General features: G+C 42.7%; 1 protein-coding gene across 1 annotated transcript; it reads left to right on the top strand.

Annotated features, from left to right (window-relative positions):
• Nucleotides 1-3,054: 3,054 nt before the first annotated feature.
• Nucleotides 3,055-27,558, top strand: SF3A3 (splicing factor 3a subunit 3). Its single transcript, XM_040231656.1, has 17 exons — nt 3,055-3,678; nt 3,956-4,003; nt 5,285-5,337; nt 5,444-5,549; nt 8,549-8,621; nt 8,990-9,081; nt 10,213-10,295; nt 11,603-11,741; nt 12,673-12,741; nt 13,163-13,230; nt 13,388-13,495; nt 14,427-14,496; nt 17,021-17,185; nt 17,283-17,393; nt 18,508-18,598; nt 26,289-26,344; nt 27,248-27,558. Exons 1-17 carry the CDS (start codon nt 3,583-3,585, stop codon nt 27,323-27,325), a joined length of 1,506 nt encoding a protein of 501 aa, XP_040087590.1. The 5' UTR covers nt 3,055-3,582; the 3' UTR covers nt 27,326-27,558.

The following is a 27,558-nucleotide window of genomic DNA, read 5'->3' on the forward strand; positions in this document are numbered from 1 at the left end:
GGGCGGAGCGCTGCTCCCCTCTCCCGCCGTCCGACTCCCTTGCCCCTGCGCTCTCGGCGGCCTGCGGTGTGGGCTCCGCGGTCTAGACTGGCGGAGCCCGACTCGTGCGCCCTGGCGGCCGGCGCGGGCTGAGCCACTGACGTCCCGCCCGCGGCCTCCCCCCGGGTGGGGGACCCCCGGCCGGGCGGGCGGGCAGGCGGACCTTCGGCGCCCAGTGGGGGAGGGGCCCTCCGGGCCGGCAGAACCGCGTGATTATATGTATCTGAAATGAAATCCTCTCCGAAATTCTATGGGGCGGGCGTTTTTCCATTTCACAGAAGTGGAGACTCTACTTGTCAAGTTTCCGAAATAGGTAGATCCGGGGTTCTACTTTCCACGCTGCCTTCCCGGATCAATCTGAATCCTAAACGTTGACATTTTCAACAAACCTTGATGAATGCCCAGCCCACCATGTGTGCTTATCATTAATAATTGTATGTTGACATTTTCGTCTCTTTCTTCCACCAGCCTCTCAGTGTTGGATTCACGCCTGCCTTGCTCACCCCTCCACACTCAGCCTCCGGCACTTAACTACATGTTCAATAAAGAACTTACCGAGGAAGAGTAGTCCAAGCATAGAAAACAGCTAATGCAAAGACCTGGAGGCCTGGAAAAACATATGGTGTATTTTGAGGAAGCAGCAAGTAATTTCATTTGGAGGAAGTGCCAAAAGACTAAAGCAGCAGGCAGCAGCCAGGTCATGAAACGCTGAAAGCCAAGTGAAACAGACCTCACCCTGTGGGTAAACCAGGCAGTGGAAATCTTTAAGCAGGGGCGTGAGATGATCAGTTCGCTGCATAGTGAATAATGGATTGGAGGGGTAAGATGAGCAGGCTGGGGAGGAGGCTGGTGCAGTGGTCCAGGTGAGAGATAATGAGACAGGTGGCAGCTGGAGTGGAAAAGACAGGACTTGGTGACCGGTCAGAAGGAGTGAGGAAGGAGAATGTTTGAGGGGAAGAAAGCCATCAGGTGAATGGTGCTTAGGTGACCCACCCACCTAAGAAGAAAGGGGTGTGCAAGTACAATAATGGGTCATTGATTTCAAGATAAACATTTTTCAGATTTATGACCTAAGAAACCCATATGCAACCGTATAATCAACCATGTGACATAGCTTAATTGAAAAAAAGAATTTTTTTTCTTTCTTTCTTAATCGACCATAAAATAATGGTGGGGTTAACACTTGATAGTGTCTCATATGTGATGAAATATGGTAAATCCCAAACCTTTACCCTCCACCCCCCCACCCCAACCCTCAAAAGATACACTGAGTCTCTTCAATCCAGGAGAGAAATTTCTTACCTCTTTCTCAGAAGTGCAAGAAAAATTTCTGGGAATTTGTTGTATCTGGGGGTCCTATCCCTAAGTTGGAGGTCTTGCTTAAATTTTTAGACACTAATATAACCTTCACAACACCTCATGAGCAAGCAGGACTAACATCATTATCTGTGTTATTTTTCAAATTTTCGAAAACAAAAAGCAATTCATGCTTATTGTAGAAAAACAATATCAAAAGAAGAAGGTAAATTATGAATAATTCCTTCATATATTATGACCCCTAGTTCTTTTTTGTTAAGCAAGCATGTGCATATATGTATTTTCATACTTAGTTTTAAATGTATTTTTAAACTGAAAAATGTATATGTTTAGGAAAATTTTTCATGATGTACTTTGGACATATACAAAGAAAAATTTCCCTCACATTCCAGAGCTTCCAGTCTCTCTCCTCATAAACAACAATGGTTTACTGTTACTTGGATATCTTTCTGGAAATAATCTCTTTGCATGTCTATTTTTATATAAACTGTTATACCTCTAGTTGTTGTCGCTCTGTATGACCATCTTTCCACCTGAGTTCATACAGACTTTTTAAACATCTTTATTGAGGTATGTTACATATCATAAAATTCATTCGAGTGTACAATTCAATTGAGTTCAGCAAATTTAATAGATTTATGCAACTATCACCACAATTCAATTTTAGAATTTTGCTACTGCTGCTGCTACTGCTGCTGCTGCTGCTGCTGCTGCTGCTAAGTCACTTCAGCCGTGTCTGACCCTGTGCAATGCCATAGACAGCAGCCTCCCAGACTCCTCTGTCCTTGGGACTCTCCAGGCAAGAATAGTGGAGTGGGTTGCTATTTCCTTCTCCAATGCATGAGAGTGAAAAGTGAAAGTGAAGTCGCTCAGTCCCATGGACTGTAGCCTACAGGCTCCTCCGGCCATGGGATTTTCCAGGCAAGAGTACTGGAGTGGGTTGCCATTTCCTTTTCCAAGAATTTTTCTATCACCTCCAAAAGATTGCTTTTGCATTTCCTTCCCGTCTCACCTCTAGCAGCAGGCAACCATTCACCTACTTTCTCTCTCTGTAGATTTGCCATCTGGACGTCCACTAATGTGTTTTTTTTTGTTTTTTTGTTTTTTTGCGTGTCTGCTTTCTTTCACATAACATGATGCTTTCATGGTTCATCCATATTGTAACACTCCTTTATTGCTGAATAATGTTCCATTGTATGGATACACCATATTTGGTTTGTATATTTACCAGTTAATAACTTTGGGGGTCGCAGCGTTGTTGATAATGAATAGTGCTGCTATGAATGTCTGCACATATGGACATAGGTTTTCATTTCTCCAGCTGGATGTGGGCATATAGACTTGTTTCTCTGTTTTTTGTTTTTTTTTTTCCAGTTATATAGTATTTTACTGCTTGAATGCACTATATTTTATTTAACCAGTCCCTTGGGTTTCCCAGGTGGCACTAGTGGTAAGGAACCTGTCTGCTAATGCAAGAGACATAAGAGATGTGGGTTTGATCCCTGGATGGGGAAGATCCCCTGGAGGAGGGGATGGAGACCCACTCCAGTATTCTTGCCTGGAGAACCTCTTGGACAGAGGACCCTGGCGGGTTATGGTCCATAGGGTCGCAAGGAATCGAATATGACTGAAGCGACTTAGCACGCACGCAGCACTGCTGATAGACAATTAGGTTGTTTCCACATAACAAAAGAGAGGAAGGGAAGGAGAAAGAAAAGAATAAAGGAAAGGAAAAAAAACCCGCGATCATCCCCATTTTACTGAGGGAAAAACGTTGTCACAGGTCACACTGAGCTGGAGACTCAAGTTCCGGTTCATCAGCTCCCATCCGTGCTCGTCAGCTACTCAGTCCAGGTCCCTACCAGCCCGGCCGCACAGCTAGGGAAGTCCCCGCCAGCCAGGTCAGATTCCTTAACGCCAGGCTGGTGGATTTCTGTGTGCCCCCTAGAGGCACCTGCAAATCGTTCGGTATCGCGCCACACACCTCCGGCCAGCAGGGGGCACTGCAGCAGTCTCCATAGCACGGACTGGGTCTTTAGCGGTGCTCACTTTTCCTCGAGTCCCCGAGGAACTTCCGGCAACCGCGGAACTTTGGTGCCGCCGGACTCGTAACTTGCGGACGCGGGCGCGCAAGGCGGCAGGGGTTGTTTCCTGTCGTGTCGGTGGTCCGGCTTGAGTTGGGGCGGCAGCGACTGCGGCGGCGGGGGAGGAGGAGGAGGAGGGAAGATGGAGACGATTCTGGAGCAGCAGCGGCGCTATCATGAGGAGAAGGAACGGCTTATGGATGTCATGGCCAAAGAGATGCTCACTAAGAAGTCCACGGTGAGTGGGCCTGGGCAGGGACTACCGTAAGGCCGGGGCCCCTGCCCGGCTTTAACCTCAGAGCTTTTTTCAGCCCTCAGACCCGCCCCGCCCCGAGCCCTTCGGGGGATTCCCTCCCCGAGCTCAGGCCTAGGTAACCTTTCCCTGGGGCCCAGCGCCCAGAGGCCTCTCTGCTTGGGCCGCTAAGACCCGAGCGGGTAAGCTCCGCCCTCGGGCGGTCTTCCCAACTCCAGAATTCCGACTAACGGCGTATATGTCACCGTTTGCCTTTCTTCAGCTCCGGGACCAGATCAATTCTGACCACCGCACACGGGCCATGCAAGATGTGAGTGTCCCGCTGTCCGCTTCTCTTTGGGCGCGGTGGACTGGAAGAGGAGGGAGGGTGTACGGGAACAAAGGTAGCCGATTGGCCAGTCGAGGAGTTTGTATGCCTGCCGAATGTACGCGCCGAAAGCAACCCTAAGGATGCTTAACCACCCTTACTCCCTTCTCCGAATGGAGTACTCTTATTCATTTTTAATTACTAGAGAAGATCCCCTTTACAGCATCCTGTGTCCCATGGATGTGCAAAGAGTAGTTATGAGGTGTCAATGCCTCGGGCTTAGAAGGTACTCTCCTTCTCCCCCATGGAAAAAAATAAAGACCCTAATCAGAGTTTCTGAATTAGGATAGATAAATGTTACAAGCCCCTAATCCCTTATCTAGATTCCCAAATCCAAAGTACTCTGAAAACAAAAGATGTTTTAATTTGTTTTGGAAATTATTTGGTCTGACTTGATCTGATCAGATGAGAGGTTTTTTATGGTCTTTATCCCATTCGATAAATAACATAACTTTCACTGCAGAACTAATTAATGTGTTTTCCAGATCCCACTAGGGATATTTCATGTAGTACCTTCCTGAATTCCAAATTCTGAAGCAAATCTGGTTCCAAAAGTTTTGGAGAATGGTCTATGTACTTGTGCCATCCTGAATTTGAATCCAGAGGAAGCTGTGTGGTGTTTTACTTAGTCTGAGCATTCCTTAGTCAAGCCTTTTGAAATAGTGGAAGTCAACTTGGACTACCCTTTTATCTTTGAGAGTCTTTGGTGGGAACTGCTGTTTTCCAAAGGGTGACTCTCACATGGCTCTCTTTTACAATACTTCTTCTGTTGTTGAGTTGTTAAGTCATGTCCGACTCTTGCAACCCAATGGACTGTAGCTCATCAGGCTCCTCTGTCCATGGGATTTCCCAGTCAAGAAGGCTAGAGTGGATTACCTTTTCCTTCTCCCGACCCAGGGATCCAACCCACGTCTTGTGCATTGGCAGGCAGATTCTTTACCACTGACCCATCAGGGAAGCCCATGACTCTTCTAGGGAAAGTTAAATATGGGAACTCTGCCACCCCTCAAAACACATTTCTTAGGTAATCTTCAGAGTGACCTGTTTTAAAAATTAGCTAGGAGCCAGTGTTGTCTGTTAAGGGTACCAGAAAGCATAAGAACTTTTAACACCACATCTCTTGAAGTTTTCCTGAGATTTGACTAGAGAGCCCTTGTTGGTTGCTTGGGTCTCAGTTGTACGGGCGGATTGCTTCATTCTGATGGATTTGTGTTTGCTTTTCAGAGGTATATGGAAGTCAGTGGGAATCTGAGGGATTTGTATGACGACAAGGATGGGTAAGTCACAGTCACATTCAGTCCAGCAATTACTGCTTTTGAGGGGCCATGGTTAAAGGACTGACTTTGTGCTCCATGTTTTCTGGATTTTTTTCTGAAATTGCAGCTTACGAAAAGAGGAGCTCAATGCCATTTCAGGACCCAATGAGTTTGCTGAATTCTATAATAGACTCAAACAAATAAAGGAATTCCACCGGAAGCACCCAAATGAGGTATGACCTTGCAAAGTTTTTTTCTCCAGACCTGTCCAAAGAGTATACAAAGGACATGTGTTAGGAAAATGGAGATGGCCATTCAGATGTCCTTTCAAAAAGGAACTTACCAGTTAGCAATAAGCAGCGTCGTTAGGTGACATCCTGCAACTCCAAGTTCTTTCAGAATTTCCCTCAGCTTTAAGCTAAAGCCATTCTCTTCTTGGGCTTCCCAGGTGGCTCTCATGGTAAAGAAGCTGCTTGCTAATTCCCTGGTGGCTCAGTGGTAGAGACTGCCTGCACTGCAGGAGCAGCAGGCCCAGTCCTTGGGTCAGGAAGATTCCCTGGAGGAGGACATGGCAGCCCACTCCAGTATTCTTGCTTGGGAAATCCCATGGACAGAGGAGCTTGGCGGGCTACAGTCCACAGGGTCGTAAAGAGAGTTGGACACGACTGAAGCGACAGAGCACACATATTCCTGGGCAGGCCCTAGCCAGTGACTGAACATAGTGCCGGGGGAGGGGCATCACAGCCTGGTTATTTCTGCCCAGTGTGAGACTTTCAGTGAGATTTTGTCATATCTGCATCATGGTCTAGGCTCTCTCTGCTCCATCCCCCCATACTGCTCACTCGCTCCTTTTTTTTTTTTGGTGGCCACACCTCATAGTTCATGGGATCTTAGTTCCCCAAACAAGAATCAGAACCGTGTCCCCTGCACTGGGGGCATGGAGTCTTAACCACTGGGCCACCAGGGAAGTCCTCTCCTTTTTAATCTTTCATGGGTAATCCCTCTCCTCCTGCCCCCGCCACCCCACTGGTCAATAAACCACTTGTGTTCCTATCTTGAAATCTGCTACCTGGAGGAACCAACTAACACAAAGAGGCTTTACTCACCTCCATTGATCATTACCCCTTCATGATTCAGCCCAGAGACCAACTCTTTCATGAAAATTGCTTCCTAGTCTATCTCACTCCTAGTTAATCCCAGTTAATCTTTCCTTTCTTTATGATCTTGTCATGTTCTCTGACAATAAATGTCTGCCCCACTGTTCTGTAAAATTATAAGGAACAGGGATTACATCTCAGTTGTTGAGAACTTATTAAACATCTTGCACAACTGACCAAAGGAATTCCAGGGCAAAGGGGGAGTGAGGCATGGCTGTAGAAGTGGAGAGGGGGGTCAGTAGTTGCACTGAGCGTTTATGACTCTGTAACTGAAAAGTTGTTTTTTCCCTTAATGGAAATAAGGAAGAAAGAACCCATTTACACTGGAAGTGGATTTTTATGTATGTAGATTTTCAGGTGATGATAGACCTAAGTAGAAGAGTCCTATGAGCAGTTGAAGTTAGTGACTGGGGCTTGAGAATTATCACATGGACTTGATGGCTGAAGCCGTGAATCATAGTGTTCTGGGAGGGAGGGAGAGTGTGAACGGAGACTCAGCTTCTGTGTGCCTTGGGGCACTCACAGGAAGGCACCTCACGGAAAGGGGGCCTGGGGAGCCTCCAGCACAGGTCAGTTGGCAGCTCTAGGCCATGTCTTACGGGAGCTCAGCATATGAGCTTCAGAAAGGAAGTGACTGGTGTCTGCTGTTACTGATTGGTAACTGCCGGGATTGCTGCTCAGTGGAAGTGGTGGGTGTGGAAATCTGGTCACAGGGAGTACTCGTGATTAATGGGGAAACATAATAATGGGAATAATGGGAAAAATAATGTGTAGTGTTTTAACATGCATTTCAAAGACTGGCAGGAAAAAGGAGAGGAGAAGCAGGAGGAAGATGGGAAGGTGTCCATATGTAGAGGAATGGGTACAAAAATAAGAGACTGAAAATACTAGGCAGGAGAGGCTACTTAGTGGAGGCACATAAATGTCTCCTCACTCCCTTTGGAAGGTAGAGTGTTCAGTCTTTTGCTAACCAAGAGAGAAGACGTGAGTACCATTTTGGTGTGTAACCTTATCCCAGCTCTGGTGGAAAAGTGATGAAGAATACATGGTTAAGTTTATTCCAGGATACACTAAGGGGGAAAAAAAATAAATCCAATTATGTGAGAAGCAAAGTAATAATCTTGTCATTTGCCTGTATTATGGTTGCACAAATACATATATATAAACGCACAGAGCAATGGTTTCCAAATCTTGCCGTGCATTTGAATCTGAGGGTCTTTAAAAAGTGCTGATACCTCCCCCAACTTCTCATTTAATTGGTATCAAGTATGTCAGGGCTTTTAGCGCTCTCTCTCAGGAGAAGGTAATGGCACCCCACTCCAGTACTCTTGGCCTAGAAAATCCCATGGACGGAGGAGCCTGATACACTGCAGTCCATGGGGTCTCTATGAGTTGGACACGACTGAGTGACTTCACTTTCACTCATTGGAGAAGGAAATGGCAACCCACTCCAGTGTTCTTGCCTGGAGAATCCCAGGGATGGGGGAGCCTGGTGCACTGCCGTCTATGGGGTCGCACAGAGTCGGACACTACTGAAGCGACTTAGCAGCAACAGCAGGTGATTCTAATGTGCAGCAAAGTTTGAGAATGGCTGACATTAAAATTTTTTTAAATACTCTGTAGACAGTGGTTATCTATTTGCAGTACAATTTTTTTTGGTGGAGGCAGGTTGGTGCCCAGGGGGTAGGTGTGCTCTTCAAGACATATGGAATCTTAGTTCCCCGATCAGGGATTGAACTCATGCCCTCTGCATTGTAAGTGCAGAATCTTAAACGCTGGAGCACCAGAGAACTCCCTCGCAGGAAAATTATTAAAGGGGGTACCTTGATTTTTTTTTTCATTCTGCCTTTTTATGTTATTTGAACTTTTTTGAATGTTATTTTAGCAAATTTTAGTTAAACAATGGCAGAAAGCAAAGGAAAAAGCAAGGTAATTGGAAAACAGAAGTAAGCTTCTAATGAAAAATCCAGACCAAGTAAAGCATTAGAAATCCAACTTTCTATATAGCCCATTCTGTGATATTGCAACTTTTATGTTGAAAAATCCAGCTGAACTTTTCTCTTTTTTCCCATCAGATCTGTGTTCCAATGTCAGTGGAATTTGAGGAACTCCTAAAGGCGCGAGAGAATCCAAGTGAAGAAGCACAAAGTAAGTAGAGTTTAATGCTTCTCTCCAGCACCAGCAGAAGTACAGGTAAATAACAGAGCTGATTTGCCCTCAGAGCCCTGGAAAATGGCCCCACAGAAATTTATAGCTGGGTTCTCCTACTGATATTCTCTTTGTTAGACTAGAGAAAAGTCTGGACTAGATTGTCATCCTAAACTGGCGTTGGGCTCAATATTCATTTTGTGCTCGTCCAACTTAAATGCATTGGCTGAGTCCTGTTTCACTCCGTGAACAGAGAGAGGGTATTTGGGTAAAGGGCTGCATTATGAAACAGTGCAGTCCACTTGAAAGGCCAAGTCCAATAAAGTGGTCTTTAGTACCTGAATCACCGATACCTCTGATTGCTTTAGATTTGGTGGAGTTCACAGATGAAGAGGGATATGGTCGTTACCTGGATCTTCATGACTGTTACCTCAAATACATTAACCTGAAGGCCTCTGAGGTAAGACCCAGGATAGGGAGGGTGGTTCTGATTCTCACAGTGAGTCAGGACACTGGGCTGGGGCTACTAGCCCTGAAACAGTGTCTTCCTTGTGTTCTGGAACTGTTAGGTAAATATTAAAATGGTGATGTGCTTTCTTGGAAGGAAACCATTTTCAAAGTGAAAATCAGGTTTCTGCAGTGAATGAATAAGTCTGTTTTACTTACTAGTAAATTTTGTTTTATTATTACAACAAGCCTATTTTGCTTTTGTAAAAATAAATTTTTAAAACTCCCAAATACACATCCAGCATCTGTGTTAGGTACACATAGTAGCAGGTACATAAAGATACAAAAACATAATCTCTTCCAGGAATGACTATTTAATATCTTTAAAAAGATACCTAAAAATAACTTAACATAAGAGATGAAGAAGAAAATGGCAACCCACTGCAGTGTTCTTGCCTGAAGAATCCCAGGGACGGGGAAGCCTGGTGGGCTGCCATCTATGGGGTCGCACAGAGTCGGACACGACTGAAGCGACTTAGTAGTAGTAGTAGTAGTATAAGAGATGAGATTTAATGTGACAGTCTCAGGAAAGTCGCAAGGAAGTATGTAATGGAATTCCTCTTGGAGTTGTAAGGACATGTCGCAAAAGTTGTCTCAGCTATATAAGCTCCATGAGTCCAATTCTGTTGGATCTGTCTTGTTCTCATGTGTATCCACGCACTTGGTCCAAAGATACTCAATAAGTGATTGAATGAGGGGAAAAACGGCACGTTCCGGGACGTTATTTTAAGAGGTAGTGGATGTCAGTCTTTAAACAAGTGCCTTGTATGTAGTAATGATGAACAGATGTTTCTTTTAGTCTATGGTTTATTGACTTGATCTGTATTTTTCCAGGTTAATTATGTGTCTCATATTCTATTCAGTCTAGTGGAATTAACACCCAGTTAATGTAGGAATTAAATGGTAGGAGGAAAAAAAAGGCTAAAGTGAGTTGGGCTTTGTTAACTTTATTAGGCTCAATTTTGATCTCATTTATTGGAGATTATGTTATTAGGCTCAATTTTGATCTCATTTATTGGAGATTATGTTGTAACTTGGTGCAAACACCTAACTGAATCTCTTGTCATTGCTTTTCTCTTTTCAGAAACTGGATTATATCACTTACCTGTCCATCTTTGACCAGTTATTTGACATTCCTAAAGAAAGGAAGAATGCTGAATACAAGAGGTAGGCATTATTAGCTTCCAGGCCTCTACTGAATGTGACTAGAAGATTATTTTAATGAGATTTGAGGGCAGTTTTGAATTTTGTTTCATGAAAGGCATGCATGAATGACTTCCAAGTTTATGGGAAGATAGGGATTTTTAAGATACATTTTTAAAATCTTAATACTTTGGGACTTCCTTGGCTGTAGAGTGGATAAGAATCCGCTTGCCAATGCAGGGGACACAGGTTTGATCTTTGGTCCTGGAAGATTCCACATGCCATGGAGCAGCTCCTGTACCACAAGTATCGAGCCCCCTCTCTAGAGCCCAAGTGCCGCAACTAGTGAGTCTGGGCACCCTGGAGCCCGCACACCGCAACTGTTGAGTCTGTGTGCTGCAACTGCTGAAGCGTACGTGCTTAGAGCTTATGCTTTGCAACAAGAGAAGCCACCACAATGAGAAGCCTGTGCACTGCAACGAACAGTAGCCCCCGCTTGTGTAGCTAGAGAAAGCCCTCGCAGCAGTGAAGACCCAGTGCAACCAAACAAATAAATGATTAGTTAAAAAGTAAATATGTGTCTGTGGGCACATCTGTGATCATAGGCCTATACTGTTCTTAATTTTGTCTCATTGTAAAAGGAAGTCTCCCACCCTGGTGCTTCTGTCTTTGGAGCTGAGCAGCCGCTGCTGCTGCTAAGTCACTTCAGTCGTGTCCGACCCTGTGTGACCCCATAGACAGCAGCCCACCAGGCTCCCCCGTCCCGGGGATTCTCCAGGCAAGGACACTGGAGTGGGTTGCCATTTCCTTCTCCAGTGCATGAAAATGAAAAGTGAAAGTGAAGTCGCTCAGTCGTGTCCGACTCTTAGTGACCCCATGGACTGCAGCCTACCAGGCTCCCCCATCCGTGGGATTTTCCAGGCAAGAGGACTAGAGTGGGGTGCCATTGCCTTCTCCGGAGCTGAGCAGAGTGAGGAAAAAATTAAACTTTCTCAGAGGTGCCTGGGTCTGATGTATAGATGTCACGCTTTGTTTGTGTTGTTGTGCCCCTAGTTAGTAATCTGCCTTCCTCTATTTTTCTCGTTTTCTTTTTACCTGAAATCTTTCTTATTTGTGAGTTAAGACTGTAGTATTTGGAATTGTATCTTGAGGATGAAAGAAGATAGGAAAGGTCAGAATCAAGATGACATATTAGAAGAAAGCCAATTGTAAGCTCATTTTTATTCCTTTAAAAGACTAGTGTCACTGGAGTTATAAGTATATCTTATAGGGCATAACAGTATATCAGAAATAGAAACCTTGTTGTCTCTATATTACATATTCCTCTGTAGATATCTGGAGATGCTGCTTGAATACCTTCAGGATTACACAGATAGAGTGAAGCCTCTCCAAGATCAGAATGAACTTTTTGGAAAAATTCAGAACGAGTTTGAGAAGAAGTGGGAGAATGGTACTTTTCCTGGATGGCCGGTGAGCTTCAGTGGGGGTTTGGGTGGAGGACATTCCAGGGAAGTAAACTATTTTACTTTAATCTTGAGCCTCTGCTGTAGGCCTTCGGATGCTGGTCCCTTGGGATCAGTTGTAGCCAGGAGGTGTTCTCTACCAAGTATGCTGAGTTTTCTCTGTATACTTTGGAAAGAGATTTGTCAGGGCCCACTTGCCATTGGCTGGGCCCATTGGCATTTTCACCAACCATATCATTACTGCTCTGTGGTTCCTACTGACCAAAAGCTGATATAATTATGTGCTAGAAATCTTTATTATATATTTTCATTCTTGGGGACAAACATGAATTTTTTCTGAAATCTCTGGGAGAATTGGACCATCTAGTTTTAGTTGGTGTTTTGTTTTTTTTTTTCTTTTTGCTCTGCTCTTATAGGCATTTGATTCTCACTCATACATGTTTATAAGGGGCCACCCAGCACCTGGTACACGCACAGCTCGTCTTACGGCACTTTGCTTTCTTGCACTTCTCAGATGGTGCAGTTTTTTTTTGTTTGTTTGTTTGTTTTACAAACGCAGCAACTCCTTGCATCAGGCAAGTCTATTATTGCCGCTTTTTTTTTTTTTTTTATGGTGGTCTTTAATTTTTATTACTACCAAGACTCAGATGGTGGTTAGCATTTTTTCGCAATAAAGTTTTTTAACTAAGACATGTGCGTTGTCTTTTTAGACATAATGGGATTGTGCACTTAATAGACTACAGTATAGTGTAAACATAACTTTTGTATGCACTGGGAAACCAGGAAGGATCGTGGGACTCATTTCATTGTGATAATTGTTTTACTGCAGTGGTCTGGAACTGAACCTGCAATATCTCCAAGGTATGCCTGTAATTTAGATGACTCCCTTGCCTTTGTTCTAATCCTGGGTCTTAATAAACATCGTATTGTTTTTCCAGAAAGAGACAAGCAGTGCCCTGACCCATGCTGGAGCCCATCTTGACCTCTCTGCATTCTCCTCCTGGGAGGTATGTTTTCTTTAGCCCGTGCTGGTCTTGCCTGTTCACGCCTCAGAGGGGTCACTTGATCTCCTAACGCTATAGACTTATTATGGTAAGACACAAATCCTTGAGATAAGCATCTACGAAGAATGTAGAAAGATGAAAAAAAAAAGCTTATCTAATTTCTTTGAACACTGTTAACTGAAAATTAACCATCTTAAGCTATAGTGGAGGTAGTGGAACACAGCCAGTATGGTTGCGTATGAACTTAAGCACAGAGTCGGTCCTTTGGAGAGTTGGAGCATCCTGCTAGGAGACTGGCTATGGAATGTGTGGTCTTGCCACTGTTTTAGGAACACCCACACACCAGCCTGCAAACCTAAGTTTGAGCATTTGTTGCTTCTCCAAGTCTATTTATATAAAATTGTAACTTGTTTCTTTCATACAGGAGTTGGCTTCCCTGGGTCTGGACAGATTGAAATCTGCACTCCTAGCTTTAGGCCTGAAGTGTGGCGGGTAAGAGACTGATTTTTCTATCAGAACTGTCTCCTTTACTTTGAGTTTCACGATCTTCTAAGTGGCTTCAGTTCCATTCTTTCTCTCTCCACACTGCAAAGAGAAGCAAGCCTAGATGGTAAAGTAATCCTGAAATCCTTTGCCCCTGTCTCCTTAGGACCCTAGAAGAGCGAGCCCAGAGGCTATTCAGCACCAAAGGAAAGTCCCTGGAGTCACTTGACACCTCCCTGTTTGCCAAAAATCCCAAGACAAAGGGCACCAAGCGGTGAGTAGTGGGGAGGGGGGCACCTCTGCTTACAGTTTAAGCTTTTTATTCCCGTGCAGAATTCGTACCACGTCAGAAATTTTAAAGCCCATTTTATCACTGCTATTGATCCATCCGGCTCCAGTCTGCTCTTTTTCTCTGCTAATGGCAGACAGTTCTCTCATTGTTACTACAAACCAAGGACAGTCTGTACTCAGGTGTCTGAGAGTGGGTGACATCTCTAAAGTTGAAACTGTGCCCCAGGTGTCTTTTGTTACCTCTGTAGGTTATAGAGGGTAAGTTGGTTCAAAAATGTTCGTCTAAGTGCATTTTTGCTAATAACAGTTGAATCTGTTCCTGAGCCACATGCTTGTACAGGGTATTTTTTTTATATGTGGTTTTGCTAATTCTCAAAACAAGCTTGAAAAGTATTTGTTATCCTCATCTTTGACAGATAAGGACGTAGAAAAGTTATACCTGTTATCTCACAGTTACTAAGTAGCAAGACTTGGACCCAAGTCTGCCTGTTCCAGAGCTTGCCCTTCGGTACCACATTTCCTTTGTATAGAAATTTAAATACCTGGACATGCCTTTCACTCTCTAGAATGAGGTCAAAGAGGAAGCTTCTATGCATTCTAAGAAATAATCTCAGGAAAAATGCCTGGCAGTCCAGTGGTTTAGACTGCTCGCTTCCACTGTAGAGGGCTTGGGTTTGATCCTTGGGAAACTAAGATCCTGCAAGCCACATAGCATGGCCAAAAATATTTTTTTAATTAAAAATAAATAAATATCAACAAGTCCTGAGCTGAACAGAACATTTGCTTTCACAGTGTGGTGTTTCTCTTGTGCTTGTAATTTTAGATGCACCTATGGAATAAATATTCCCAGATATAGAGAACATGGCATTGGGTGAAAGAACCCTTGAGTGATACAGTTTGTTTCTTATTTCCAGAGACACTGAGAGGAACAAAGACATTGCTTTCCTTGAAGCCCAGATATACGAATATGTAGAGATTCTTGGGGTAAGTGACATTGCTGAGGGCTGTAAATGCTCCAAGTTGTGGAAGTAAGAGAGCTATGAACTTGTAGGATATTTTTTAGGATTGCAAGAGAAAATGCATAGATCAAACTACTTCAGCAGAAAATTGTGTTCTCCCATGGTATTTAGCCCTTCACTGAGGTCCTGTTCTGTTGTTAGGGGTCTGTTGTTAGGTGACATTCCTAAGTTTGCCCAATCCCCTAAGGCTAGTTGGGAGAGTAGACTCCCCTCTCCATGTAGAATCCAGATTCTTTCCCTGAGCTCCAGAATATAGCCAGGGGTGACCTAGGAAGCAGACACTCAAAAGGCATGTAAGATGTGACTAGAGTCATCTGTTGGCTCCCTCTTTTACACCTGCTTTGGATAAAAGGAGGTTAGCCAGACATTGGATACGTGGGATACTTATACTCTCCACAGGGAACTAGGACTGTGCGAGTGTGGGCAGCAGTCTGAGTTGGCAGTCCTCTGAAGACAACTGAGGCTAATCTTTGCCCCTGACATAGGTGTGCCCACAGCAGCAGCTCTTCATGAATGACTTTCTCTGAAAAGGCGAAACTTACATGTTCACAGGGTTGGAGCAACTTATATGTTATTAGGTTTGGAGATTAGTGGTACAGAACTGGTTGTGAGCTGCTCCTTGAGTATTTTTTCAAGAAGAAGCTGAAGAGGGTTACAGGTACAAAAAGGCCTACCCAACCAAGATGCTTATCTTAGAGAAAGTTGGGGGAGGAGCAGGAGAAAATGATTCTCTTTCAGGGAAGAGAAGGTGGAGGATGGTCAGTGTCTGGGAGTCCTGCAGAGAGGACCAGCCTTTCTGAGTGTCTGTTTTGTGTAGTTTTCAACTGCTCTCAGAGCCTTTTCCTTTACAGATGCTCACTTGGTGTTTTGAGTGAGTAGGTGGCTCTGGTTCAGATAGCTGGTTCACATGTCTTTGTCTCCTGCCCTTGTTTGATGACCACGTGTATAATAACTCATAAAACTAGAGTCATTGTTGGACCCCACTGTTATAACTCCTTTGGATGAAAGGGATTAGCTAGACATTGGATACGTGGGATACTTACACTCTCCACACTGAACTAGGACTGTGCTAGTGTGGGCCCGTGGACTGCAAGGAGGTTCAGCCAGTCCATCCTAAAGGAGATCAGTCCTGGGTGTTCATTGGAAGGACTGATGTTGAAGCTGAAACTCCAGTACTTTGGCCACCTCATGCGAAGAGCTGACTCACTTGAAAAAAACCCTGATGCTGGGAGGGATTGGGGACAGGAGGAGAAGGGGACAACAGAGGATGAGATCGTTGGATGGCATCACCGACTCGATGGACATGGGTTTGGGTGGACTCCGGGAGTTGGTGATGGACAGGGAGGCCTGGCGTGCTGCGGTTCATGGAGTCGCAAAGAGTCGGACACGACTGAGCGACTGAACTGAACTGAGTGTGGGCAGCAGACTGAGTTGCCAGTCCTTTGAAGACAAATGCGAGGCTCATCTGTGCCCCTGACAAGGTGTGCCCACAACTTCTCATACCTTTGAGAGCATTTTGGTTTCCCCGCCAGGAGGTGGCACTATTCTCCTTGGAATTCCAGCCAATTCCAGCCAAAATGAGTTCCAGAAGTTGATCTTATTATGAATTGGTATTATTTTTACCATTGCTTCACCGTTTACTGACACCTGTTGGTTTCCAAATATTATGCTAAATCTTTGAATACAGACGTGAATGTGACACAGCCTCTTACCCTTGAAAAGCCCAGTTTGTGACTGAGGGCTACAGATAACTGCAGTATAATGTGATGTGTACTGTAATACTTTGAGATTGGGTGTTCTAAGTATAAAGAGGGAGATTAAGATGTTCCAGGTAGAGGAAACAGCAAATATGAAGGTAAAATTACTGTGAAAGGAAATAATGAGAAAACAAACCATTGTCCTTGAGTATGTCTGGTGAGGGATGGTATAGTCAGAAAAAAAATTGGAAAGTTATTGTATGTTGGGAGGTTGGACCTTGTCCCTTAAGTAGCAGAAAGCAGATTAAAGTGTTTTTAAGCCAAGTGTGCCACAAGATTGGTTTTCTCCAGCAGATAAATCTGGGGGCAGCATGGAAGCTAGAGTGGAGTGAGGACAGACGCGGGGCAAGTTGGAACATTGTCACCTTGGTGAGGGCAATAACAGTGGGAAAGAGAAAGGAAGACTGGTTCAGGGAACGGTTTAGGGACAGAAGAGAAAAGACTTCTGTTGTTCTGCGATTGTCTGTGACCTCAGATGACTAACTAGGCAAGTGCTAGGTTTAACTTTTTCCGTTTTTTTTTTTTTTTTTTTTACTTTTTCTAAATTAAGATCAGAAAAGGTGTGCTAAAGAGGAATTCTATTTGAAAGCAAGACTTTCCTTTTGCTGTGCAAGAAAGAAAACTTGATCCTTAAAAGTGAAGGATCAACAAAGGTTATAGGAAAATAGGAAATTTCCCTTTTTGTTCTGCACTCTTCTCTCACCTCCCTTTTCATTCATGGACCTGACGTAGGAGCAGCGCCATCTAACTCATGAAAACGTACAACGCAAGCAGGCAAGAACTGGAGAAGAGCGGGAAGAGGAAGAGGAAGAGCAGATCAGTGAGAGTGAAAGCGAAGATGAAGAGAATGAGATCATTTACAACCCCAAAAACCTGCCCCTGGGCTGGGACGGCAAAGTAAGTCCCCTGCTGCCCTCTTTCCTCCTTCTCTCATTTTGGCAGCAGATGCAGACACTGGTCTAATACTATTTTTCTTTTGTCTGATTTCTTTTAGCCCATTCCTTACTGGTTGTATAAGCTTCATGGCCTAAATATCAACTATAACTGTGAGATTTGTGGAAACTATACCTACCGAGGTCCTAAGGCCTTCCAGCGGCACTTTGCTGTAAGAAATTTGGCGCTTCTCCTGGACGTGGAAGCTTGAAACATGAGTCTTTTAGAGAAGAGGATAGGAGCAGCCTGAGAGGATCCCTAGCGTCCAGAGCTAGAGAGAATCAGAGAAGGAGTGGGCATAAAGTCCAGCATGTGGCATTTGGCTTCTGGCAGCAGTGCCAGCCTTGGGTTGCACCTGAGACGGTTTCTGGAGGCATTCCTCTGTTTGAACCATGTTCCGTTTTTTCTTGCTTGCTCTTCACCCTGCCTTTCTGACTCATTGGTCGTTTCTCTCTCTCTCCTGTTGCTGGTACTCAATACTAAAGAAAGGGCTGACCGCCTCCTCCTTTGGATCTTAAATGGGCCTTGGCCTCTTGAAAAAAAAAAAAAAGAGGATGACATTTATCAAGCTATTCTTGAGAGAAGGCATTATCTGGGTAGTACTCCAGTAAGTGAATTCAGCCTTGTTTTGTTTCTGCCTTCAGTTCTCGGTACTTGGAGGGAAATTTTACAGAATAGAAGACATGCTAGATGTAGCCAAGAATGGAGAATGTGTGTGAATTCCTCTTTGTCTTCCTCAGATGTGCATATTACTGACTCTGGGGTCTTTTCTGCCGAACTCCAGTAGTCTCTAAGTCTTTCTCAGTACCACCTCCAGTGAATTGGAATTGGCAGCCAGGGCCCATGCCATCTGCCATCCCTGAGCCATACTGTTATTGCATCAGCATCCCTCCTTGGTCTCTTTCATATCCTTGCTTGTACCTGATGAACAGTCTTCTCCTTTACTTCTAAAGATGACACTGACTTGCCATCAGTAATGCTTATACATGCTGGTGGGGGGTTGCATAGGAGGTAAGTGATGAGTTAGAGTTGTGGTCTTGACACAGATTTTGTCTGGATCTAGGTTTTATAAACCTGCCCAGTGAGGCAGACATACAGTGCTGCTTTAAGTAACTGCCTCTTGTCAGTCATAGCCAGTTGTCTGCAGACAGAAACCTCAAAAGGAATACTGCCTTTAGGTGGAGGCTTTTGCAAAGGATTAGGGAAGGTTTTTGAGTAGGATGGGGTTAGTGCTGTGTGTCCAGTCAGTCCTATTTCATGCTGTCCTCTTGCTTCTCTTCTCCCAGGAATGGCGCCATGCTCACGGCATGAGGTGTTTGGGTATCCCAAATACTGCCCACTTTGCTAATGTGACACAGATTGAAGACGCGGTCTCCTGTAAGTAATTATTTATTGTTCCCGAGGTCAGAGCTACAGTTCACTGTCCCAGTATTGTCGTGTGTCCAGGCCTAAGGGCAGCAGGTTGTGGGTACATACAGACTACTACAATCCTATATTTATTGCTTTTTCAGGGGATGGATTAGCCAGGAATACTGATTCTTTCCCCCTTGAGAAGAGCTCTGTGCTGAATATAAAACTGCTTTTAACTGGGGTCTGTGAACTCCCGGGTATGCAAGATTTTGAGTGAATGAGTATATGTGTATTTTCTGAATTGATTTTACTGTTTTAAGAACTGCAGATACAAAGGAAGAAATAGAAGTGATTTTGGTAAGCTTATTTCTGAGGTGACAGGGCAGATACACAGCAACATGGCAGCAAAATATCTCTCAGAGAAAAAGCCAAGCTCAGCGTGTGTCCAGGAATGTGTTGTTGAAAGCTCCCAAGAACCTCAGACTTTCTGGCCACCTGGCCATGGTAGATTTTTCCATCTTTCTCACAGTTTTCCTTCTTTTTTCTTTTTTTGGTCATGTTTTCACTGTCAGTAGGTTAGACTGTTAGGAAAAGAATTTTACCACTCCACTTTGCTAAGTTTCAGGCACTGCCTCTTAGCATATCACACTACTCTGCTGCCTGGTTAGCTAACTGATTTGGCTTCCACCTCTGGGGTTCAAATCCTCCATGGTAAAGCCAGGTAGAAGTGACCTAAAGAGTTCCACAATCCCTGACCTTACCCCAGGGAGTTCCAGGGACTCTTCCATTGAGTTTCTCGAGTGTGGTAAGCTTTGGGGACTCCTTTTTGCTGTTTTGTCTCTTTATGCATTTACAAGTCAGGATCATACAGTTCCTCTGATCAGAATTGAAATATATCAGATTATCCAGTTAGCCTCTTTTCATTTTTGCCCTTCACTCTGTTTGGAGGAAATTAAAATAGTAATGAAATTTCATAGAATCATAATACTGCATTTTGAATGCTGTCACATTTTTAGATTTGTCTTCTAGTTTCATATAACTAATAAGTAGATCATGATTGGGCAGGAGGGGGAGTGTATTTTCTTAAATATGTCCTACAGATTGCCTGAGTTGATTTATTACTTGATACCTTGAAATTGTAATGTAATACTTTACGTTATTTTAGGCTTACAATCAGGTTCAACTGCAAAAACATGTTTTAATTAATTTTATTCCATTTATTTATTTTTCCTAAGCATTACGCCCAAATCTTAAATGATAAATAGAAGCAGGCGATAAGTCTTCCTTGCCTGAGTGCTGTTTTTAAAGACCGTGTGATGCAGCCTCACTAATTTTAAGGTTGGCTTATGATTTTATTATCACATTTCACGAAAGAAAGGTGACAACATTTTTATTACTTTTGATCAGGCTCAGATAAAACAGCATTTCTGAATTATTTCATACTGAGGGTAGTTTTTTTTTAACGTAGTTATTTATCCTGTTAGAATTCTGTTTAGAAGTTTTATTTTTACATTCATAGATAAAAATGTGCTTTTTGCTTTGCTTTCAGACACTTGTCAGATTTAGGAATCAAAACCATATTTATGTCATAAAGTCAATCTGATTACATGCTACATTCTCTTCTGTCATTTGAAACTTTATATGGAGATTACTTCCTCATAGAAAGGTACTTCTCTGAGAAGACTCTCTAGTTAATAGCCCATATGATTCCTTGATTTAGTATGACAAAGTAGAAAACTCAATATTTTTATTCTGCATTTTACTATTTCCTTTTTCCTATTAATACTTTCTTTGATCTTGTTACTTTGTTCAGAAACTTACTTTTTTTGGAGATACGTTGATATCATGTTAGTTTCAAGTGTATAACAGTGATTGAAAGATTGTGCTCCATTTAAAGTTATAAAATACTAGGAAGTTCCCTAGTGGTCCAGTGGCTGGGGCTTCCTGCTTTCTCTGCAAGAGGGCCCAGATTTGGCCCCTGGTCTGGGAACTAAGATCCTCGAGGTCACACAGGATAAAAAAACAAACTTATAAAATATTGGCAATATTCCTTGTACTGCACAACATATCCTTGTAGCTTATTTATTTTATACATTGTAGTTTGTACCTCTTAATCCCCTGTCCTTACCTTGCCACTCCCATCGCCCCTGCCCTTGCCTTTCCCCACTGGTAACCACAAGTTCTCTATATCTGTGAATCTGTTTCTGTTTTGTTATATTCATTTGTTGGTTTTATTTTTTAGGTTCCACATATAAGGGATAATATATAGTATTTGTCTTTTTCCGCCTCACTTATTTCACTAAGCATAATGCCCTCCGGGTCCGTCATGTTGTTGCATATAACACAATTTCATTCTTTTTTATGGCTAAGTAGTATTCCATTGTGTGTATGTGTGTGCATGTATATCTATTTATATATACCACATCTTTTGGGCTTCCTTGGTAGCACAGATGGTAAAGAATCTGCCTGCAATGCAGGAGACCTGGCTTCGATGTCTGGGTCAGGAAGATCCCTGGAGAAGGTAATGGTAACCCAGTCCAGTATTCTTGCCTGGAGAATGCCATGGACAGAGAAGCCTGGCAGCTACAGTCCACGGGGTCGCAAAGAGTTGCACAGGACTGAGCGACTAACACACACTCACACGCACCCCATCTCCTTTATTCATTTGTTGGTGGACATTAAGGTTGCTTCCCTGTCTTGACTATTATAAAGAATGCTGCTATGAATGTTGGGAGTACATGTATCTTTTCAAATTAGTGTTTTTGTTTTCTTCTGTTATATACCGGCGAGTGGAATTGCTGGATCATATGCTAGTTCCGTTTTTAGTTTTTTGAGGAACCTCCATACTATGCTCCATAGTGGCTACACCAGTTTACACTCCCACTAACAGTGGAAGGGTATCATTTTTGTACATTTTCATCAGTATTTGTTATCTATGGTGTTTTTGATGACAGCTATTCTGACAGGTGTGAGGTGATACCTCTTTGTGGTTTTGATTTGCATTTCTCTGACAGTTGGTGATACTGAGTGTCTTTTCATGTGCCTGTTAGCTATCTGTATGTCTTCTTTGGAAAAATACCTATTCAGATTGTCTGCCCATTTTTTAACCAGGTTGTTGTTTTTTTTTTTTCTATTAAGTTGTATGAGTTGTTTACGTATTTTGAATAGTAACCCTTTATCAGTCATATCATTTATAAATATTTTCTCCTGTTCAGTAGTTCTCATACTTAATGTCTATTTGTTTTGAATTCCGGTATGGACATGTTGATTCCAGTTGTAATTAAACTTTGTGTCTTGCGTTTCTGCTACTTTTGTGTTACTTGAGCCACATAAACTCAATATTACATTGTAACCTTATTTATCACTCCCATTTGCTTTTTGAAATTCCTGTTGTCTGACAGCTTGTTTGTTCTACTGTAATAGACCATTCCCCAGTTATCAAATATTGGCAGCAAATGTGGGCTCTTTTTTACCCTAGTTGTCAATATTCATGCTTCTATATGGGTGAGCTCTTTACACTTAATGTATTAATTGATCTATCTATTTCTATTTAATTCCTTTTTTTCTTGTTAGATTTTTCATAAAGATTATATGGTAAATTTGAATCTATTCCTTTCATACAGGTATTTTTCTAACATTTCTAACTTTAATGTTTTATCTAACAGTTTATTTCTGCTACTAATTTCTGTTATCTATTGTTAATATGTGTCATTCTGTTGAGTTATTTATAGGAGGTGATTATATTGATGATCTGAAACAGTAAATTCTATACATCTGACTCATAATTCAGTAAACTGTTTAATCATATCAATATTCTTATCACCTTGTTTACAAAAAGTGGTTTTTCTGCTTTCAGAATCCCATTATCTCCTTTTTTTCTCTTTTAAAAAAATTGTAGTTGACTTAAAATATTATATAATTTTCATGCATACAATGTAGTGACTCAAAATTTTTAAAGATTATACTCCATTTATAGTTACTTTAAAATATTGGCTCAATTCCCTGTGTTGTGTCTTTGTAGCTTACTCATTTTATACATAGTAGCTTTCACGCCCATTATGTCTGACAAGACATGTTGTTTTTACCCAAGGACTTTGTTGATGGAGTCCCTTAAGTTCTTTATGTTTTCATCTGTTCCCCTTCAAGGGTAAAGTTGGTTCAAAACCACATTCCTAACAGTGCAGACTCTGGAGGAGCCACCTGTCAGGGTCCAGATCATAGCTCCGCCACTTACTTCCTGGCTAGGGGACACAGGGCAAGTTATGTCTTTTAGTGCCTTGGTTTCCTTTATCTATCAAATGCGGGTGTTAATAGTATATCTACATCAGAGAGTTGTCTCAAATGAGATACTATATATATAAAATGAAATAATATAAGTAAAGTGCTGTAGCATGCCTGACCACAATGTAGAATGTATCAGTGAGAAAGCATAAGCTGCTATCATCGTCAGCTTCACTTGTGGGCTCCTCTACAGAGTCCAAGGTGTGATATCTAAAGTCACCTTTATCTTTCATTTGGAGTTTAGTCTCCCTTTGCTAGCTACCATATACCGGATGCTTGGTATATGCGAGGCAAATGGGAGATTTTTGCACTCATTTAATCTTTAGAGCAATCAGTGAGGTAGAAGATCAGCCACACTTTCAGAACAGGAAAAATGAGGTAAGTCTCTAAAGGTCATGTACCATAAGAAAAGAAAGCCAGGGGTCAATCACGTGTCTATTCTACCACAGTCTTTTCTCTTCCGTAATCCTGTACTGCCTTATTTTAAACTACCCCCATAGATGTTTTTGAGTTGATCATTAAGGGCATTTCATAAAGAAACTATAAATTGTCTCTTTAGTGACACAAACTTTTAGAAAAGAAAATTTTTTCCAGAATATTATTGGCAGGTTCATGATTCAAAATATTATCCGTATTGTTTTGATACTTATCTCCTGGTTCAGATGTCCAGGTCTGTCAGTTTCTCTCGTGTTATTATTGCCACGTCTCTGATACAGTGGGTCGTTTTCACCCATGACCTCCCTTGACACTTACAGGTCGTTTGCGTAGCATTTGTAGTTTCACTTCTCTCTCAGTATCACTTTCTCTCTTCATCCCCTCCCCTCCCCTTTCTTTCCCCAGGGATTATTCCTCCTTTTTAAGTATCTTAGGTTAACTCTCTGGCTTCCTTTCAGACTTTTCAGTAACACACAGTTACAGACATCTTGACTCCCACAGAATCATGACAGACTTTTATCTCAGGCATCTCACTACTAATAGGCATCAGTTATTTTTTAAATTAAATTTATTTTTAATTGAAGGATAATTGCTTTACGATATTGTATTGGTTTCTGCCACACATGAACATGAATCAGCTATAGGTATAATCAATTAATTATTAAATTGAAGTTAATTCTATTGTTCTGTAGAGTATGTGCAATTTTTCTACATTTTTCATTGGTAGAATATTTGTGTGGTTTTTGGATTTGGGTTTTTTTTTTAAGCATCTAAATTAGACATCTTAAGGATTTGGGGCTATGAGGAAGAGAGCCCCTGAAAACCTAACTCCATGCCCTTCCATCCTGTGAGGAAGAATTTCCCAGCTGTGCTTCTATCTGTGTGTATGCCTTCTCCGCTTTCTTGTGTCTTCTCTTTAAGCCTTAGCTCACAGGGAAAGCAACTCTAGCCCTTGCCCTGTATGACCTTTTTCAGTATTCAGAACCTGCCTTCATGCAGTTCAGCCTCTCAGTGTCCCAGTTTCTAATATCAGGGAAGGATGGTAGGCAGGTGCAGCTGGGTCAGGTGCCATCCGTGGTGCAGTCAGCTGTCACTTCAGTAACTGGCAGCAAAAGCAGCTCCTTGCTAGACCAGGATTGCTCCTTCCAGAGCACTGGGAAAGACATGTGCCCTGTGGGAGTGGGCAGGGAGCGAGCCACTGGCACAGCTGCCACACTGGCTCTCCTTGTCTTTGTTTTAGATCATTCTGTTGAAGCTTTTCTTTGGCATTTTTAGCAGGAGGGATTCAGTACTGTTATTTAAGTTACAGTAGTTTTTTATTTTTTTAACTTTAAATGAAGGATTTGAGGTACGAATTCATTATTTTAATCATTCCATTGTTCCAAATTTACAAGTCGTAAGTTGAACAAAAGACAGCTAAGAAAGAGCCCTGTGGAACTTCTCACAAGATAATTCTCATTTAGGTGGTGGGTCACGATTGGCCAAAATTCACCAGGTACAGCCTTCTAAACCTGGTAAACTAATAGCACCAGGTTCAGATAGCATCGTCTTGTTTATGATGGTATCATGAGAGATACGTTTTCATGGGTTCTAGGGACATTGCCTGTGAGAGCAATCACTTTTCTAAAACCATGATATCCTGTGTCTGTAGCTTTTATCATATTGGCTATTCCATCAAAAATAGGAAATTCAGGGACTTCCTTGGTGATCCAGTGGCTTAGGAATCCATGCTTCCAATGCAGGGGGCTCAGGTTCAATCCCTGGTCAGGGAACTAGATCCCACATGCTGTAACTAAAGATCCCTCACGCTGTAGTGAAGGTCCGAAACCCCATGTGGCACAGCTAAGACCCGATGCCAGATGAATGTGTTTTGAAAAAGATTTCAGTTAATTTAAGGCAATTAGCAAGGAAGGAATAGATGATTAGCTGAGTGCCTGTACACCAGGGACAGAGTTAAACACTAATATATTGTCTCATTTGCTATTAATATTTCTTCACCCATCTTAGACTTCAGCTTTCTCTATAGGATATTTCTTCTATTCTTGTCATGTTTAGAGATTGTTCTACTTGATGAGAAGTATGAAAGCTTATAAGAATCAAGTGGTTGTTCCTTTTCACTGTCATCTTACCTTCACAGCAGCGCCCCGTCCCATCTGTGGCACATAGCCCTTTGTTCTAAGAGTGCACCTTCCAGACACCATTCCTACAAGTTTAAGTTGTTCTTTCCCTAGTTTTGTATCTGTCCTGTCTTTGCACATGTCTGACCCCTTCCTCTGGAGCTGTGGTAGTGTCTGTAGATGTCTTTCCCATTTCGTGTTCATTAGAATTGAACTGTCAGAATTATTCTCCTATTGTCTTCAGTGTTTATTGAGCCATCTTATCTTTCAGACTCTTTGGCCATGATATTTCACTGTTTTTTTTTTTCCTTTGAATTTTTTGAAAACATGCACCAGACCTCAGGTAGACGTATTTGACAATGTCTAGTGTTCTCTTGGGCCTTCCCTGATACCTCAGCTGGTAAAGAATATGCCTGCAATGCAGGAAACCCTGGTTCGATTCCTGGGTTGGGAAGATTCCCCTGGAGAAAGGATAGGCTACCCACTCAAGTATTCTTGAGTTTCCCTGGTAGCTCAGATGATAAAGAATCCACTTGCAATGCGAGAGACCTGGGTTTGATCCCTGGGTTGGAAAGATTTCCCTGGAGGAGGGCATGGCATTTGTACCATACTAACTTTTCCTTTGAGAGTATCAGTTCTCAATTCTAAGAGCTGTTTGGTTATATGGAATCCAACTTTTATTTTGCAACAAAGCAAACATTATGGTAAATTTTGCGATGAAAGGGGTTTGTCCACAGGCAGTCCAGAACCAAAATTCCCATTTGGGGCAGGCAGATGTCTTAGGACAGGCACTCAGGGGGATCCTAATGAGGGATATGTTGTAACACCCAGTATTCAGTGGATACTCAGTGGAATCTGATTACTGCTCATTTCTCGTCCGGCAGTGTGGGCCAAGCTGAAACTGCAGAAGGCGTCGGAACGATGGCAGCCTGACACTGAGGTGAGTGCTTATGTAGCATCGGGTGTTTCGTCAAGCCACAGAGTCCCTCACAGTGCAGGAGGGGGTGAGAGACGGCCCCTGGGTCACTGTAGGAGGAAGTGTAGGGTGACAGTGTCTCTAATCGGCTCTTGACTTGAAAAGCCTAACTTATTTGTGATATTACATGTGTCAGACTTCAAATCTGTGACTTAAGACAGGTTATATTCTCCCTTTGAAATTTTGAAGTGGCAAGCAGAAGTACCCTATGTCTTGTCCTGCCCTCGGGATTCATAAGCTAAGAGGTTGAAAATCTGTGTCATATGTTAGATCTCCTTTGAGGAGAGCATCTGATGAGCTTGCTCATGGGGTGGGGAGGCATCTTGTTGGTCTTGGGATGGTCATCCCTAACAGATTTCAGAGATGAGGAGTGGTATGTATGTGAGATAAGGTAGCTGCTTCCTCTTAGGTCGGTGGTGTTCAGTGTTCCTTTAGCAGCAAAGCCCTTTTCAAACTGTGACATAGAACTCCAATAAATAGAAAAAGCAGAACTACGCTGGATGTGGAGAAGCTCAGTCCTCTTGGCCTTTATCCCCGATAGTGTCCTCTTAGGTAGAAACCTAGAGTTCTTGGGACCCATTTGAAAATCATGTCTTAAGTGAGCCTTTCTCAGCTGGAGTTCCTCATCTTAAACTCAGAAAGTGGTTTGAATACACAATTTTCTCAGATATCCCTAAGGATCGGTCATAATTGGTACCATTGTAGATGTCTAATGGATACTATGGGCAGTAGAGCAGAACCGCAGTTGAGAAAGGCTGTTTTAGATGAATGGCATGGAATCAGGCCAGGGTGAGCTCAGGTACCCAGAGACTGGTCTAAATATTTCTCCCAGGAGTTGTACTTAATGGAGTCCTTCTTCCCTTTTAGGAAGAGTATGAAGACTCCAGTGGGAATGTTGTGAATAAGAAGACGTACGAGGATCTGAAAAGACAAGGACTCCTCTAGTGTTTGGGGATGAGTCTCAGCCGTGGGCCTTGCCCAGGCTTCCCTAAGATCTGCTTTTTTCTATTTCTCCCAATCAAATGCTCCTAAAGACTCTTTGCTACTTAGTCTTACGGACTAGCATGCATCTTGTAGAAACAAGGCATGCTGGCAGATCGCAGGGTTGAGATGTGTTTTATCTTTGTTTTTTATTGAAGAAGATTCTGTTGGAAAATAAAACCAGCCCTCGTTCTGAA

Source organism: Oryx dammah, unplaced genomic scaffold, assembly GCF_014754425.2.
Source record: "Oryx dammah isolate SB20612 unplaced genomic scaffold, SCBI_Odam_1.1 HiC_scaffold_28, whole genome shotgun sequence".
Lineage (NCBI taxonomy): Eukaryota > Metazoa > Chordata > Mammalia > Artiodactyla > Bovidae > Oryx > Oryx dammah.

Excerpts from the sequence above, each read along its gene's own strand:
- SF3A3 (XM_040231656.1), top strand. The coding sequence starts at position 3,583 with ATGGAGACGATTCTGGAGCAGCAGCGGCGCTATCATGAGGAGAAGGAA. Across the intron at positions 12,742-13,162 it reads CTGCATTCTCCTCCTGGGAG|GAGTTGGCTTCCCTGGGTCT; the intron begins GTATGTTTTCTT and ends TCTTTCATACAG. Across the intron at positions 13,496-14,426 it reads AAGACAAAGGGCACCAAGCG|AGACACTGAGAGGAACAAAG; the intron begins GTGAGTAGTGGG and ends TCTTATTTCCAG.